The sequence below is a fragment of the Porites lutea genome, chromosome 10, assembly GCF_958299795.1.
Source record: "Porites lutea chromosome 10, jaPorLute2.1, whole genome shotgun sequence".
NCBI lineage: Eukaryota > Metazoa > Cnidaria > Anthozoa > Scleractinia > Poritidae > Porites > Porites lutea.
This window is the reverse complement of record NC_133210.1, coordinates 16,325,510-16,343,814: the sequence shown is the minus strand read 5'-3', so window position 1 is coordinate 16,343,814 and position 18,305 is coordinate 16,325,510. Positions and strand designations below refer to the sequence as shown.

The 18,305-nt window shown below is 38.2% G+C and overlaps 2 protein-coding genes across 2 annotated transcripts in view; both read left to right on the top strand.

Annotated features, from left to right (window-relative positions):
- Positions 1–1,410: 1,410 nt before the first annotated feature.
- Positions 1,411–2,593, top strand: LOC140949592 (ectonucleoside triphosphate diphosphohydrolase 5-like). Its single transcript, XM_073398750.1, has 2 exons — positions 1,411–2,001; positions 2,273–2,593. Exons 1-2 carry the CDS (start codon positions 1,411–1,413, stop codon positions 2,591–2,593), a joined length of 912 nt encoding a protein of 303 aa, XP_073254851.1.
- Positions 2,594–12,986: 10,393 nt separating this feature from the next.
- LOC140950513 (eukaryotic translation initiation factor 3 subunit F-like) overlaps positions 12,987–18,305 on the top strand; it is a 12,341-nt gene continuing 7,022 nt past the window's right edge. The window contains exons 1-2 of the mRNA XM_073399753.1: positions 12,987–13,198; positions 15,551–15,630. Of these exons, the coding sequence (XP_073255854.1) occupies positions 13,007–13,198; positions 15,551–15,630 (272 nt within the window). The 5' untranslated portion in view covers positions 12,987–13,006. The remainder of the gene's footprint in view (positions 13,199–15,550; positions 15,631–18,305) is intronic.

Sequence of the window (18,305 nt, the reverse complement as noted above, 5' to 3'; positions counted from 1 at the left end):
ATTGAACAGTTTTGATAGCGTTGTGTTCTAATCTTTTCCCCATTTATAGAAGAAACATTAATATTTATTAAAGGGTAGTGAGGCGAAGCAAGAATAAATGTTATGTCTAAAGACGCCGGTCTGATGCGGCCGTTCTTCAAAAACGTCTTCTTTTGCCTTTTAATTTCTTCACCATTACTGAATTATTAATGGTACGTTCTTCACAATATTGTGGTTTAACATTTTTTGACGATAAAAAAATAAAAAGATTAAAAGTTCTGAAGATCGTCGCCTCGTTTACTTTGTTTAACTGTAATTAAACTGGGAAAAACGGAACGGAAATATAATCTAAGGTTGAAACGGAAGTATAATCTTAGTACTACTTGGTCGGTCGTCAACAGCTTTTGACACTTTTTTGACTAATTTCACACCAAGGGAAAATGATTGTTTCACACAAACAGCACAAGTTCACTGGTGTTGATATTCTTTTGCCAAAATTACCTGGATGTGCTAGTCGTAATTTCAGATTACCTGATGTTCAGTGAGACACGTACTGGTTCTAATTTGATTGTTGGTCACTTCATGTTGTCATTTATTCGTCTGGCAGCCTGAGTTGGCATCGTAGCCCTGGATATTTCCTGCACAAGTAAAGTGATGCTAGTCAATTTAAAGAATATTACCCGTCATGTTTATGACTAACATAAGGGTTTACCTAATTCTTAAGATAACTTACATTTTCAGTCTTTAAAAACATATACCGGTCCCCTGAACACATAGAGTTCCTTACCTTTGTATCTAAACTCTTTAATTAGGGTACACCTTTATTACACACTCCATTTCTCTAATAGACAAGTCACTAGCGTAACCGACATGTAATCTCATCTCTGAAATGGATTCAAGAGATTCAGTTTCCTTAGCTTGAATTTTCATACTGACATATCGAGACATACTGGTCAGTTAATTCCTTTGCCTCCATTAGTACAGCATCAATTATGAAGAGCTGTACCTTTTGCATTGTGGAGCGGACAAAAACCCAAGGGTGTGACCTTCAAAATGAATCTCATGGGCAGTGCAATTGCGTAGTCTAACAGTATATTTTACTGGCCTCAGCTGAACAAAAGGTGGATAATGTTTTCGACCGTGGATAAATCTTTATCCACTGTATAGCGCAACTGGTTTACATAATGATAGACAGTGATTTGTCCGGTGAATAATGCTATCCCATGTATGAACTACCCGGCCCTGAGGACTTGGTTAAACATTTTAAAAATGTATCAGACGTCGTTACTGTCACTGAGTTTGTCACCTTATCATCTCTCAACTCCGAGCACTACATAATCCTCACCATGTTTCTGGCTTCAGGTAGAACAATGGGCCCGTACAGATTACTTCTACTACTTATGGTCAATATAACAACGTTGCTGACATGTCATGGTATCCCTGTACAACTCCATGATCAGATCACTGCTGGCTCAAATACATCCAGATAATGCTATTGTTTTAGATGCGGGTTCCTCCAAAACCAAGCTGATTGTCTACAAGATAGATGCGAATGTTCCGCCGTTAGATGTCAAAGATATTCAACTGCAGGGTGGTTTCAAAGTAAAGCCTGGGCTCGCTTCACTTGCTGGAAGCCCAAGTGCTGTTGATAGTTATCTGAAGCCCTTGTTGGACGCAGCAATGAAGATCGTCCCAGTAGCGAAACACGCCTCTACTCCAATCTTCCTATTCGCCACAGCAGGAATGCGACTAATAAGGAAACGCCAATCCGACGCCATAATGAACAAAGTTAAAATGTTATTTAATGACAAAGCCAAATGTCCATTTACGTTCAACCCTGAAACGGATGTAAAAGTCGTTTCGGGCGCGTTTGAAGGGATATACGCTTGGATTTCTCTTAATTTTTTAAAGGGTAGATTTGCTCCTGGGAATTCTGGGTCAACATTCGGAATTCTTGAGATAGGCGGGGCGTCCCATCAGACCACGTTTGAAAACCCTTCTAAAGAAACCATTGCTTTAACAGTAGCAGGAAAGCCATTTCAATTTTTTTGCTAGGAGTTATCTAGGGTATGGGTTAAACGAAGCTCGTAAAAGATATTTCGAAACCCTGGCGAAAAATCCCCCACTAAATGGAGTTCTTCCAAGTCCTTGTCATCACAACGGTTTTCAAGATCAAATTTCCATCAGTGGTAGAATGTTTACCATCAGAGGGACGGCACAAGTGGAAGAGTGTCGTTCGATCATTCAACAAACCTTTTTCTGCAAAAGTCCCAATTGCCCATTTTATGACCAGCCTAAATTACACGGGGATTTTTTTGGTTTCTCGGGGATATTTTATGCCGCATATGGAACAGGCATGATAAATTGCTGGCATTGTACCAAACCCTTATCACCAGCTATGTATGATGTAAGCTCTCGACGCTTCTGTGCCAAAAAATACCAAGAAGTTAACAGTGACCCTTACGCCAAAAACACCTGCTTTTCCAGCAATTTTGTCTATGAGCTTTTGTCACAGGGCTATGGGTTACCTGTCAATAAACCGATAGAAGTAGGAAACCAAGTGAACGGGTTCAATGTGGGATGGACTCTGGGTGCTATATGCTGTATAATATGAAAATGTTGTAAAGCGGAGAAGTTATATTAAGCTTTTCATTTCCAGTGCAAAGGTCATAGCCAAAAATGATCCGTAAATGAATACTGTGTGGATGTTTGACGTTTTAGCTAAAATACCTGAAAGTCCATATACCTTTTAGGCGCTTTACAGTGTTGTGGAAATTAAAATTGGCCTTCCAGGCCTTCCAACTGCTTCACAAGTTATTTAGCTATCTTTCTAGTTAATGTCATAGCATTTTCAATCCTCAACAGCGCTGGCTCAGCATATAGGCTCTCCTTACAGTCAGGTCAGATAGCACTGACACATCAAACATGGAGAATGAATCCGTTGTGCCCTAAAAGTCTCTAAGGGTCTTTAAGCGATACCATAACCCTGAATGTAAGTCTATTCCAACAAAGCCCGATTTGTTTTTCTGTTACCCAGGCCTTCGCGATTGATCAAATTTGCTGCCGCGCATGTCAGGCAGACCTGTCACCCATCAGGAGAAGAGCACATTCTGGAGGTGCATTTGGGATTTCTTTTAAAATAGTGTGAGAGTAAAACTGAAAAAGGTTCCAAAATTACGGTCCATTCGAGTCAGCCATACTTTGGGACTTGGTCGTGAAATTCAGTATAAGAGTATTTGTCTGGCAGACCTTGATATGAGCCCCTCAAAGTTTCTCGAAGCAGCCTACTTCTCTTGGGACCCGTCATTCTAGCGGGGGCTGGGTATGCCGCTTAAATGCGATAGCCCTTAGCTAATAACAGACCACGTTCAACTGAAATTTGGCTTCCTTTTATAGATCAAGGCACCAAAAATCTTTCCCCTATACCCTGGGCTAACTATGAACCAGCGATACTTCATACAGCTAATCCTAACCATTCGCCATTAATGTGCAAAATTTTCTACTAAACGTCTTTGGAAACCCGTTTGCGTCATCAAAGTAGACAAATAAACATTGAATTTTTCACAGGGATAGCGGAGTGAGCAAAACACGCGAGCCCGCGTGAAAATAAAAGTACTAGCCTGAGTATCAGGCGTTTCTGGGGGAAAAGTGGAAAAATGGAAGTGAAAAGGGGAGAGAGCTGAAGGAGAGAAACGCCTGACACAGATGCTTTTACTGGAGCCTTCCACCCCGCACCATGATTCGATACCATTCAATCAAAATCACTTCCGGTCATTGGGTTGTCAGCTTCAAACAGCTTCACGTGTCAAATAGCTCGCCTAAAATAAATCTCGCCTTACGGTCTGGCCGAGCTCCCTTTTTTGTTGTTTGTGTTGCTACGATTTCGCTTTTTTCTGAAACATACATAAAAAGAACAATGAGGGGTTTTCGAATACTTGTAATGGAAAACCTACCGTGTTTGAGGATTTGTAACATGTTTTAGGAATTGTGCTAGTATAAGATCGCCAACGCTCTGTTTCTAAATAAACATGTCCCCGGAAAATTGTAAATTACTTTTGTTTACAGTATTACAACAGGCGCAGATTAATAAGCAGGTTCCTGAAAGTATAGCAGCTAAAAGGCTGATGTAGTTCAGGCAGAGAATCGTCCGAGGTTTTGTTGGTTATCCCTCGTATAGAGTACTAAAGTGTGACGTCATAAAAATGAAATTTCCGAAATTATGGGATTTGTCAGGATATTCTGAAAGAACAATGTCCAAGAGGCCTACTTGCCAAAAATGAGCATTTGGGGACAAATTGCCGCTGAGATCGTAGCCCAGTTATGCTTACAAATTTTTTTTGGGTCGACCCAAAAAAAAATTAGAAGGGTTTGTATGGAGTTTTCTGAGTATAACTGGGCTACGATCTCGGAGACAATTTGCCCCCAAATGCTCATTTTTGGCAAGTAGGCCTCTTGGACATTGTTCTTTCAGAATATCTTGACAAATCCCATAATTTCAGAAATTTCATTTTTATGACGTCATCACTTTAGTACTCTATTATCGGGTAGTTGAAAGCAGCTTCAAGAATAAATAGGAAGGTGCGATGGTGAATGCCTAGAAAATTATCAAGAAGCAGCAAATTCCACCACTTCACAGAGAGCTCGTGAAATTACAAGTTCAGTCAGAAAGAAGTGAGAGCCTATAGCAAAGGTCAATCCCGTTGGCGAAATATGATGGTGCCCGCTTGAGCTTAAGACATTTCAAAAGTGAAAAACATTTTGGAGGAGGAAGCGAACGAATTCCAGTCACGTACGCTATCGTAACCGCCACAGTCAAGCTAAAGCCTCGGTGCTGTCGGCTATTCTCAATAGATGGCTACCTCGCTCGAATTTTATTTACAGTAACAATACCCTTTCAACGGCAGGATGTTGTAAATCAGAACTTAGATATCTGAATCACTGATATCGTCTTCATTGTCTCGGTCTTGTGAAATCAATACTCGGACATAGTTTCGGCAGAAGCTGGTATATGAGGCTTTTTCATACTCCTAGAACATCTTTTCTTTCAACTACTAGGCTTTGAAAACACAATTCTTGCTCGGTTTTATTTTTATTCCAGGAAAGAACTTGAAAGCGCCCTCTAGAGCCGTTTTGAATTCCTCTCTGCGTCTCTGTCCATAAAAGTACCACATGAAATCAAAACATCGATGAAAAATTTCAATGGCTTCTCCTTGCCGATCGCTCTGCTCGTATTTTGTTGTTGTTGTTGTTGTTGTTGTATTTACTTGCGGTCGGTGACGTCAGGGAGTATTGTGTGTTATCTGCAGTAACTCATAAGGGGTTGAAACGTGTTACTCTCATCATGGATAATAGAAAGACTGGATAGGAAACTGGCGGACGCGATCGGTTCCAACATAGTGGAAAAATGTGACGTCACATTATTGAGAGCCATTCAACCTCATTCGACGTTTTGCGCGTCTTATGTTTCCTCGCATATTTCACTATCTCTGTCTTTGACTATACATATTGGCCATGTTTTGAAGTAAAGGATGAAGAGGACTTGCTCTTGGAGAAGACAGTTAGAGGGTACAAAACCGGTAGAGGCAGAAGACAGAGTAAATGATTATGAAACTTGTGAGAGCGACGAATGACTCCAGCGCTCGATAATTTTATGCACCAAACGGGAAGCCTAGCTACAAAAAAAAGTATGCGAAAACTTACATGTATACAGCTACAAAACACCTGTAAAAAAGGCACAGCCTAATTTTCTTCAAACCACAAGAAAACTGGAAATAATTTTAACCCTTTTTATCACGATTTTCACGATTTCTTTTCTGCTTTTATCGACAAGCTCAGCGAGTGTCAAATTTTATAAGTTAACAACTCTTGACAAAATGATTTTATTAGCAGTAAAAGGACCCAGCTCAAACAGGCGTTTAATTTTCCCTTCAATTTTATTTACGGACAACCAGTGACAAGAATTCGTATTTGAGAAATATAAAAAAGCGGCGAAAAGCACAGCAGAGAAAGGAAATTTTGCTTGCGGACCACCGTGGAAACGCCGTTTCTAAACTTTTTCAAATCAATTTTCATTGTAATTTTCAGGTATAAATATACAGTGACCCAAGGTACTTTTCAGTCAGGTCTTTGAAAAAGCGAACTGCAACGCTTTTAAAAATGTTATGTAAAACGGTTAATTGGTAACTACTAGAATACAACTGGGAAGCAAACTCTCCTGGTTAATAGTAGAACCCTCACTTCTTTTTCATTAGGAAACACTTGTCTTCCATAAGGCTTAATAAAACCTAGAAATGTATTATCTTTGAAATACTGACCTTTTTTTTGGGATGAAACAAAGTTTAGGTTTTTGTGTAGTGTTAATGATATGGATAGGGAATACTGTAAATCACCTCTGAAATAAACATAAACACTGTTCCCAAAGAAAAATAGAAGCTGCTTATATATATGGAAAAAAAAACCAGTAACATCAGGGGTTATGGGGTCTTGGTTTAGTCTGAGGTAAGTGGATGAGGGATTGAAAAAATATGACTGTCTGGTCACATTATCATGTTGTTGAAAACAAAATGCATACCCCAAACAAGTACAGGTATATGTTTTATTAATTTGATTTAGAATATACCTTGGTGAGGTTTATCATCTACAGGTACATTGTTACTTTGGGTCTCTAAAAAACCGAATACAATAATAGTGCTAATCAAGTCCATCTTTGGTTTGAAAAACAATGTGATTCAGATATAGACCGTTTCAGGGAAGAACACTAACCAACTTAAACACATGACTCTGTAGCTAATACAAGCATTGACCCTCAAACACAGTTAATTTGTCCCACTCACAAAGAAATAATAAATACACTTCAGAAGTGATAAATAAAGTTTCTGATCATAAATAATGTAGATGCCACCTTCTGGCTCTCATGCATGACAAAGGCAACTTTGTTGCTGTTTAATACAGAAAGATTGATTGATTTGTTCCCTCTCAGAAGAGTACTTGACCACAATTTTACTGTCTTCAATTGACTATGTGTGTTCAGCAAATCCTACAAGAAAGAAAAACAAAAGGAAATCTAACACACTGTTTAAAAAGTAACAACAACACTTAGGAGACTAAACGGAGGACAAAAAAATGTCAGTAGGTGTTTTCCCATTGATGCAACAATTATTTATAGTTTATGTAAGGGAAAAGTACAAAATTTATTCGAGTCTCTTCAGTGCCTTCGAATACAAGCTGCGAAGAGCGACATGAGGCGGTAGTATTCACTGGATATGTAATGTAGTAGTTTTATTTCAACATTAAAAGATGAGCGAAATTAACATACTGCTTTACGAACAATATAACAGGTAACAGGGTTAATCTAGGATATTACTTGAGCGAAACAGTTCTCAACACAAACTTGTCGGTCGATTGGAACTTTACACACCGTTTGCGTACACTTGCTCGGCGCCAGCTCCGAACGTAGTTAGTTTCAGCCATTTTCAAATGAAATTTATGGCTGAAAAATATCAGCATTCAGTCTGTAACTATGCCCATGCCACAATTCCATCCTTAAAACATCTGTCAATCGTAGTTAAGAATAGAAACAAGAAGAAACCTTCATAACAAAGGCGTCCCAAAACAGTCGCCAAGTGTACTAAATATGGCTCGGGTAAGGTCAATTTTTGGGACGCAATTTTCTCAAAGACAAGGACAAATAACACAAAACAACAACAAGAACTGCTTACCTTGAAGGTTCAAGTGTGGCTTTGAAGGATCGCCATCGCCGTAAGACAACAAACGAAGGAAAGAACACCCACCAAAGATTAAAGTACCACTGAAAAATCCGAAATAGAACAACATGCAGGCAAAGAAACCCTACATTTCGACTGGTTTGCGCCACATTTTCGCCATCGTTTCGTCACAAATCTCCACTATGATGGAACCATCCAACGCCATCTTGGAGCACAAACCAACCAATCGGCGATAAGAAATCAGCCCACGTGACATAAGTTTCCTATCCAGTCTTTCTATTATCCATGCTCTCATATGTTTGCTTTGCCCGATGCTCGTGATTATTCATTTTCGAAAGTACCATATTTGGAACGAGAAGAAGAGATAACTGACCAATTAAACTTCGTACACAACGTGACGTAGTTTTACTTCATGTTCCCGCGCCCGCTTGAAAAAGATGGCCGACAAACGGGGGAAAAACTCCCGAAAGCCGAGAAAGCTTTCAAAGGTTGAAACCAGGAATCTTACCGAAACACTGAGCAGGATGTTATTGCCTTACCACCCGGGCCAAACATAACATTATGAAACCCACTGAAGTCCTCGCAACTTCATGAAGTTGTCACTTCAAAAAACGATGCCTCGCGTTGACCCTCTACACAGTAAACTTATACTGCAAATAGGCTTTTAAAATTCTTATATTAAAAGTCTAGAATAAACGGTAAAAAATATTTTCGAATATTATTATTTAGCTGCGTACCGAAAAGTGTCCAAAACCTAAACCTGACATCTTCGCAAAAAGTGATGCGTGTAATGAATGTGAGAAGCATTTAAGCTTAAATTCAGCTTGGATGTTGTAGTCACGATCGTGTTTTGAGCTAATTTTATGAATGAACAAACTCAAAACAATAGACAGAGAAGCCTTTTCTTGAAAATTTTTATTCAAAATCCAAAAAGTTAATCCTTAAAAGCAATTCGGAAAACACTATCTGGATCGTGGATCCGTTCACTCAAGTGAAATCGGCTGAGCACATGGCAAAATCCAACACAAAATCCATCTCAAATTGGGGCACATTTTGTAATTTTCTTTAGCGCCGAAGAGAAAAATTTATAAAACGTCTATGAAACATTTAAAAATACATAAATTCCCTTTCAAAAACGTAATTGTCTTGGCCATAGAGTGAAAAATGTACCTGAAAATTCAGCAAAAACTTCACTGCCTTGGTTGCATTTCAAAATAGACCATGCGCTCTGTCGAGAAGAAAACAAGGTTGAATTCCTCGAAGGACGATTTCTTGATGAAAAGTTTCCCTTCCTCCACAAAAAGAAAGCTGAGCATTCTTTCGAACTTTCTCTTTCCATTTTTTGTCTTTTAACGGTGTATTTTTAACCTTGAAATGCAGAACTCTTGCCTTAAAACATCTGCATGGTGATCGCGCGGCAGCCATTTGTTGAAAATGGATATCTGTCACTAAGTTTTCCAAATATGGTAAAAGTGAATATTCACGAGCATTGAACGCGAGTTACACGTTTCAACCCCTTATGAGTTTCTGGTGTTATCCAATCACTGCCACATCCAGATTTTGGATGTGTCACACGATTTGCTGAATGGTTTTGTGTCAGGCCTTTCTTTCTCTTCTCCCCCCTCCCCCCACCCCCATCTAAAATCTCCTCTCCCCTAGCCCATTAGGAAGGCCTGATACTCGGGCTATAGAAGTACCCACTCGAGAATGGCGAGGGGTGGATAGGAAGATAGAAAAAGCAGGTTAAAGGCTCCCGCTGTATTTGTATACCACCACATTAATACGCATTAAGGATCAATTTAGGTTTCTGGGAAACTATCTCCCTACCCCTTCCCTAAGAAAACATTTTACCCTAAGTGAGAAATAAGTGTTAATGGCTGTGGTCACACTTGGGATTTGAAGTTGGTAAAAGGCTTTAACCGTGGTAAAAAGGATGTAAAAAAACTTTACTATAGTAAAACTCATCACTTGACTTAACACGTTCCAGATGGTTTCCTAACAGAAATGTGTCACTCAAATAATGAGCCTGAGGACAGGTGATAATTCTTACGACATTCCATGAATGTTTTATTTTTCATCCAGTTACATGACTGTCTGTACATCGTGCATTCACTGAAAATTGTGCCGCTGCTGATACTGCTTCTATCCCATTATTTTCTCGGCCAAATATAAAAGGTCCATGCTGAATTACTTCGTGGCCGTGATTGTCTGAAAAACCGCCCGGTGGGATTACGAAAGTATTGCGGAGTGGTGGAACTCTAAAGTGAAAAGAATATGCAGGTTTCTTAAAAAAAGCGTGCCAACCAAAATCCATGTTCAGACAATAGATAGAAAAAATATGGCTACACGGAATAAAAAACAGCTGAATTGAATGATTTACTTCTAAATTTATGCTCGACTCCGAAATGAAACACGAACATTAGATGTAGGCGTATGATTCCTTGAAGTCCAGAATTTACTGTGGAATTACCTCGAATTAAAGCGAAAATTTTCTGAGTCACTGTGACATCTCTACTGTACTGTTTGGCACGAAAAAAAGGAAAAGTATAGGCTGGCAGCGCTAAAAATTCATGTATAACAAGAGACTATAAAGGGGACAGAGAGGGCATCCCCCATATACACCCTATTCCATAGGTAATTCGTCTCGAGTTATTTTTAGAATCGGGATAAAGTTACCTCGCGCGAGGCGTGGATGTTTCGTGGAGGTTTCGCATGACCAAACGCCGTGCAAAACATGTCGGCCGAGAGGCAATGAAAGCGTAAAAAGATCGAGAGCATTCCTGAATATTGAAGCGAAATGAGTCGGCGCTTACCTGGGAAAAAGGAATCGCTGGACTCTTTGACAACCCGTGAAATCAGTTTAACTCGAAGTTGTCGTAACCTCAGTGCTTTAATAAAATGAGAAATTTCGCCGGTCTATTGAAACCGGTCGTTTGTACAATTTAGGGAGTTTAAGATCCAACGACGCGGACGACAACTAGAACGTCAAAAAAACAATAGGTTAATTAGCAAAACTACAACTTCGCACGTGCAACACGTACACTTTTTTGTTCATTTCTTTCCCGTTTTTGCACGACTACGACGTGAAAATGCCTAATTTCGCGTTTTATGGAGGACGTAAATAAGCAACGACGAAATTTTATTTCTCTTTCTGAGCTTGAATATGGTCCCTTGAAATTCAGCTCTAGGAGGGTTCGCCTACAATTGACAAAGTAAGTGGGTAGGAATAATCGCTATAAAGACTGAAAAAAAATAAACATCAAACCAGAAGTTGCTCTCTTCAAACTGTAAATTATAAATGATCTTGAGAGAACATTCAGTGTGTTAAGGATTTCCCTGCTCTACTGTTAGCTCTATACAAGAGGGGGAGGGAGATTCTTTTTTAATTTCGGTTTCGCTGACACAACTTTCGCAGAAATCTCGCTGTAGTCGTTTTCGTCGACAAAAGGAATAGCAAAATCGCTCTCCGCGTCTTCCCCCATTTTGTTCTGCGTCATTTCGTGAAGGACGCGTGGCTCTCAGCGTGGGTCATCCACGCGGAACACATTCGCACTATGTGATCGGCTGTTGTCTACTCCCCCTTGAGATCTGTGGTGTTAAAAATAACTCGAGACGAATTACCTATGGAATAGGCTGTATATGGGGGATGCCCTCTCTGTCCCCTTTATAGTCTCTTGATGTATAAGTATTCAGCAACGTGACACTCAGGGAACGCATCTCAAATAATGCGACTAGATGTCAACTGAACAAACAAAGTTTAGATATATCAGCGATAAACCATATCGTTTTAGGAAAGTTTACTATAGTAAACTTTGCTTTCATCCTACCGCCGTTGCCACCGCAACAGACTAGATCTGTGTTTACCATCGTAAAATGGGAAAAGCCGGTCACATTAGAAAACGTGTTTACAGTAGTAAGGGACCGGTCATTTTTTATGTGTGTGTGTGTGGGGGAGAAAAATCATGGGGTGGGCCAGGCCTATTTTTTAGAGAAAAGGGGTGAGCCAAAAGAGAATTCCACGATGATTGGGGGTGGGTCATTGTGTGTTTTGTAAAGAATCACACTCACTACAATTCATGTGGAAGATCTAAATAAATTCTAATGCAATGCTGGACATAAAATATAACACAACTGGATGTCACATGTAGCAATCCAACCTAAGTATGGAGAATCAAAGATGTGGGCACTAAATATCAAAAAATAAAAATTAGCCCTATTGAGAAGGCTTGCATGCTTCCTTTGCTTAACATAATTGTCTGGGAACTTTTACTACCTGAAGTGTGAACAGCTAGAAATCATTAATGGTTTCAATAATGGATTATTGAATTTATTATTCAATTTAGTGAAATCAAATTTTTCCAATTTTTAAATCAAAAACAGTTTGAAAATTCGTTTTTTAATTGAATTACTATATTTTGTTTAATGACTTCTGTAAAAAAGCAAATTTTTTTAAACTGGTTTTGATTTGAATATTGCAAAACTTATTTTCCAATAATCAATTAATGAAATCAATAATGATGTCTAGGTTTTCACGCTTCAGGTAGTTTGACTGTAATATGGAGCTATTGAGCTCCTTTTTGTGACCATCTAAAAAGAAAGGATTTTCAACTGTCCAATACTCTTTTAATTGTATTATCAACAAGTTCAAACGCATCCATTGCAAATAGTCCTTGATTCCTCATAATGTGCAAATGTTCGACGGCACTTCTCTTCAACCTAGCAAGATTGTCTACCCTGAGTTCTTCCTCGCAAAGGGAATGTTGGCTTGTAGAACTGATGTTGTAACCTTCAGGGAAACAGAGATTTTCAAGGGTCCACAAGTCCAATTGGGGGTGGGTCACCTCTTATATGCAGTTATATGGGGATTAACTAATGGGCAAAGGGGTGGGTCACGTTTTTTCTTTCATGCTAAAACAAAAAAAATCCCCCCCACCCCCCCACATAAAAAATGACCGGTCCCTAAACTCGACTTTACTATAGTAAGAAAAAGCCCAAGTGAGACCACAGCCAATGTTGGCTTAGGGGAGAGGTAGATGGGCAGTTTCCCAAAAGTCTAAATTGATCCAGTATTTCATCATCTGTTCTGTTCCTACTTTTAAAACACCCGCATTTTTTAAGATTTCCCACGAGATTTTTCCAAGAGATTTTCAAGATTTTCAATGTTATGTCCCCATACATGAAGTACCTACCCATCTTATGACCAGCCGCTGACCAAGAATTGAAGATATTCCAGTCTCTCTCCGCTGAAAACATCAACTTGAAAGTAAACTGGTAACTAATCAAAAGCACATGTAATATTCAAGATGGCGGCGCCTGAGTCGAGAGCCAGGAAAGTCTTTATTCATCCTGTGGTGCTTTTTTCTATCGTAGATGGCTATGAACGACGTTCAGAAGATGCCAAAAGAGTGATAGGAACTCTTCTTGGATCAGTGGATAAGACGTCGGTAGAAATTCGAAGTTCTTTCGGCGTCCCACACAATGAGTCGGAAGACGAGGTGATAAAAGTTTTTTTTCTTTTTTTGCTAAGCTGTTTAACAAGCTTCTTTTATAATTAGAGTCTCAGATTTGGTAAAATCCAGTGAAAACAAAGGTAATAAGCGCAACGTTTTTTACTGCAGGCACCATGCTTATAATCTAACGAAAAGACAACACACAAGTGTTAATTAGAAAACCAACGATTTGTTTCATGTAATTATTCAGGACGTAACTAATCGATGGAAATCGATCATCGAAAATGTAATTGATTAATCGATAATACACGATAGTACTCGATATTTGTCGATTGATTAGTCAATTTAATCGATTGAAATCGATAATCAAAAAATTTTTTGTCGCATCTATGGAAATCGAAAATCTAAAACGTGATCTGATCTTATCACAACACTGCGTAACACTTACCTTCAAGCTTGCCTTCGAATCCGCTTAGTTGATAAAGATGATGTTACTTCTTTCTCCAATGGTAGCTACTTTTCTTATTTATTTTTTGTACCAGGATCACTGCTGTAAATTTGTACTCTAGAATCGTCAGAATCGTGGTAAATAGCCGGAGTCACTAATGTAGAAATTGGCAAACTGTCGTCCGTTCTCCGAGAATTTAGAAGGGTATTGTTCGAGCGCTTATTGGGAGACACGCATGGTGGCTTATGGAGCGAGGAGAATCTTCGTCCATTTTCATTTCGACCATTGTCGAACAAATCGATAAAATCGATAGCTAATTACAGAAATCGATCAAAATCGAAAATCACAAAGACGCGAGTGATCGATTTCTATCGATTTCCGATATTAATCGATTGATTAGTATCGATTACGATCGATTACGTTCGATTTCTATCGAGTATCGAAAATATCGATTAGTTATGCCCTGAATTATTGTATGTACATGTGGTGTCTTATGGAATTGTTGTGCGTTGCTTTTATTTGTAGTTCCATGCATTACCAAAAATCCTTGGTCCTCTGAAAATTGAACTTCATTTGATGGCCAATAATAATTGACAAAGTTGCAATATTCACATTTTTGCAACCGGGTTTAAACACAAGGGTTATTTTGACACCCTGTTTTTAATTGACTCCCAATGTTTGTCAATAGACGTCACTGATAAGTTGTCACAGGGATATAAACTTCTTTATATCTGAAAACTGGAGGTAAATCAACCCACCCCACTCCCGATACTCACACATAGTTATCCCAATGCAAGATAGCTAACCTGAGCCGTTTGAACAGATGACAATTTTGTTAATGGATAGCTCAGACTGTGCAATTGGATACTCATTTTGTTCAAAATAGCTGATAAGCGGCTTAAGAATAGTTATCTGTTCAAAAATTGCAAACCATTAGGAATGTTTTCACATGAAAGATCACCATGAATTGTTGTTATTTTTTATTATTATTGTTTTTGTTGTGGACATTGATGTTATGAAAGAGCCAGTTCTTACACTATTAAAAATCTTTGCTAACGCTAAAGGATCTAAAGCATTTTCCATGCAGTTGTAAATGGTGAATTTTGGCAATTCTTTAAATTGGTTATTCATGTCTTAAGATGCTGAGGGCTGACTCGGAAGAGAAGCCCTGGTCAAAGAAAAAAGAGATTGGACCAAATGATTGCAATCTAATTTTGACAACTTTGTCCAGTTACTGCAACTGGCAGCTGGAACAGCTACAAGAGTAGGTGCACCACAAGAAACTGACTTTTAATTTTGCAAGCTGGTACACTGTACATGTTTGACCATCTGGCAAGCTAACAAGAGAATTTAGCTGATAGCAGCAGCCAGTGCTTACATCTGGGCTTATGTTAACATAAAATGTAAAGAGGACACACTGTTGCCCTCTCACCCGCACAACAGTACTTTAAGATGATAACTTGTTATTTCATGTTTTTGGTAAGCGTGAAAAAACAGCCAACATTTGGCGACACTACCACTGGTTTTCCCACCAAATAACATCTGACAAACAAGTGCAGAAATTCATACTGATGATGCATCACTACCCAGATCTGGGTAGTGCCTCTGGTTGGTTGAATCATGTGGCAAGATCAATCAGAAGCACTACCCAGATCTGGGTAGTCACTCGTCATCAGTATGGAATTTCTGCACTTGTTTCTCAGACGTCATTTGGCGGGGTTGGTTGAATCCACGTGGCGCAACCAATCAGAAGCACTACACAGATCTGGGTAGTGACGAGTCATCAGTATGGAATTTTTGTGCTCATTTCTCAGACGTCATTTGGCGGGGAAACCAGTGGTAGCTTCGCCAAATGTCACCAGTTTTCTCAGGCTAGTTTTTGGTATTTCTGCAGTTCAATGTACAGTGTACCTCTTCGGTAAAAGAATTTTTTTGTCACCTTCTTTCAGGTTGCCATTGAATTAGAATATGCCAAGAGTATGTTTGATCTTCATAAGAAGTCGCATCCAAATGATGAAATAGTGGGCTGGTAAGGAACTGCTACTAGGCTTCTTGCAATAATTGATCATGTGATCAACTTTTTGTAAACACGAAAACAATTCTTTTGGTAAAATTAATCATTTTAGCAGGGACTGAAAGAACATTTAAAATTAGGTAACCTTAAAAAGTTTCAGCCATATATCTTAAAAGTAATGATGCAAAGGCCTCCGTAAGTTAAAAGGATTTCTGTGGGGAAAACAACTCTTGCCAGCCACTTACATGTATGGTTGAGTGGTTTTCCATACAAATCCTTGTGAATTTTTTTCCCTTATGCATTAGTTTTTAGGGCTAAAATTGTCTGTTATGAGCAAAAAAAAAATTGAGCTTGATTATGCTAAAGGATAGATTTTACTGCAGTATTTAATTTTTCAAAATTTCATTTGTGATTTCTGATAATTGGCCTTAAATCGCAACTTTTTGCAAAGAAATCACATGATTTGTCTCATACAAGTAATTGAACTTTTCTTGATGCATAATATGCCTTGATAATGTGGCATACATGTACATGTAATTCCCCCTTTTTTCGTACCACACTAGAAGCTCTGACTTAATGGCAGTCTAACATACACTGTAAATTTTGGTTTTACATGTACCTGGTGTTATAGCTGTGTTCGACATAATGCAGATAGGAGTGAGTTGTTGCAGTGTATCAACAGTCTCTGATTGATTGAACAAATCTTAGGGCACATTTCTGGCATTGCCATTATTGAGTCAGGATTGAGATCTAGATCAGTTAAACGCCATCCAACTCTCTGGAAGTCTCTAGAGAGTCACTCAAGGGCAATATCAAGTTTCGCTCTTTTAAAGGATATTGAAAAGTCAACTTTCTAAGTAAATAGTTAAATTAGGCTTTGAATTTTATTACAAATAGGTTTTTCTGATTGTGTTATGATTTTGACATGGAAACGTCAGCTCTTCAAAGTAAATTTTTTTTAGGCCTTAAATTTTATTGTAAATACATCATGTAGTTTTATTTTCCAATACTCCACTTGTTCAAGTAGTAAAAATCTTATTGTGTGTGTGCCTGAGTCTGGAATTGATTGGTACTAGAAATGGGTAATATTTCAGTGTGATGATATGAGGTATATCACATTAGTTAAACTGCGGCTCATTTGCATGGCAATCGGTGAACTTGCATCTGATTAGAGGCACTCAGAAATTGAGCAAAGTAATATCAACAGGGGGCATGTCAAGTGGAACGACTCGTACAAGTCGTGCAACGGGTGAAATCTTGCATCTCATTAGTGACACTTAGAAATTGAGAGAGCGAGTCATACAACTGGTAAAATTATTGCGTGATCAAAAATGTGTACAAGTTGAAATTTTAGCACTGAATTTATACTAAGCTCAAAAGTGCACTGAAATCCAAAATAAGCTCATATAATAGTTATCTTGACTTTTAAGTACACTGATGACTGTATCTTTCAGTACTGTGGCAAATTATAAATATACATGTACATGTGTGAGGCAGTGAATTTTGGGTGTATCGTCTCAAGTGTCAGTTTGGTCGCATTGTCATGATTGTGATCATGTGTAACAAATTTAAAATTATTAAGAAGAGGTGTCATTATCGGGGAATCATTGCTTGCTTTCTTGGGTGTTCTTCCTGTACAACTGTACAAGCTACAAGTGTATCTAAATTAGTAGGAATCCCAGTTAGTTTGGCTGCACTACATTCCTTTTCAATGGCTCATTTTTGAGGTTACATATTTATAATTTTGTTAACTAGTTTTGTTAGCGCACAATTGCCATTTACATCATAAACTGGAAAACTAAAACATTATGTACAGTCAGAATGTGAAACAAGCCTTTTTAAAGTTGGTTGAGTTAGAGTTTATTTCGCAGTGTTAGTTACAGAATAATGAAAACCATAAGAATATCAGAAATATTTCTGGAACTGAAGTCTCAGGTAAAGGTAAACCATTTAGATTATGGTTCACGGGTCTTTTTGTAAGACAGATGTATACATAACTTATATTAGCAGCAGTGAAGACTGCTTTGAATTCAGATCTTGCAAGTGCACAATTAGATAGTCTTTTTTTTGCTTAGAGCTCACTTCAATGAGTCATAAATAAAGCCACTAATTCATTTCCTTATGGTGTTATTATAAATTTGTATGTGTTTTTGTTCATGTGCTAACTAGGCCTTTTGTGTGAACATATATGTTGTAGTTAATTTTTTATCTCACAAAATTTTTGTTTTTCTTTTGTTTTTGGGTACAATGTATATGAAGTTTAAACAAAAGAAAAAGGAAAATTACCTGAGATAATAAATTAACTTCAACTTATATTTTTGAGACATTTCGCAGTATTATGCATCAAATGTTTGTTGCGTAAGATGCTAACAAGGAATATTCATGGTGTATGTGTTCTTATTCACGTGCTAACTAGAACTTTTTGTGTGATTGAAATATTTTGAGCCCTTAAATTGTAGTTTGATGCCACAAATTTTTGTTGTGTAGTGTGCTAATATAGAACAAGGAATATTCATGGTGTATGCATTCTTGTTCACTTGCTAACTAGAACTTTTTGTGTGATTGTAATATTTTGATCCATTTTGTAGTTTCATGCATGATTCAGATGTTTGTCGCTTAGTGTGCTTATCGAACAAGGAATATTCATGGTTTACATGTGTGCGTTCCTGTTCATGTGCTAATTTCACCAG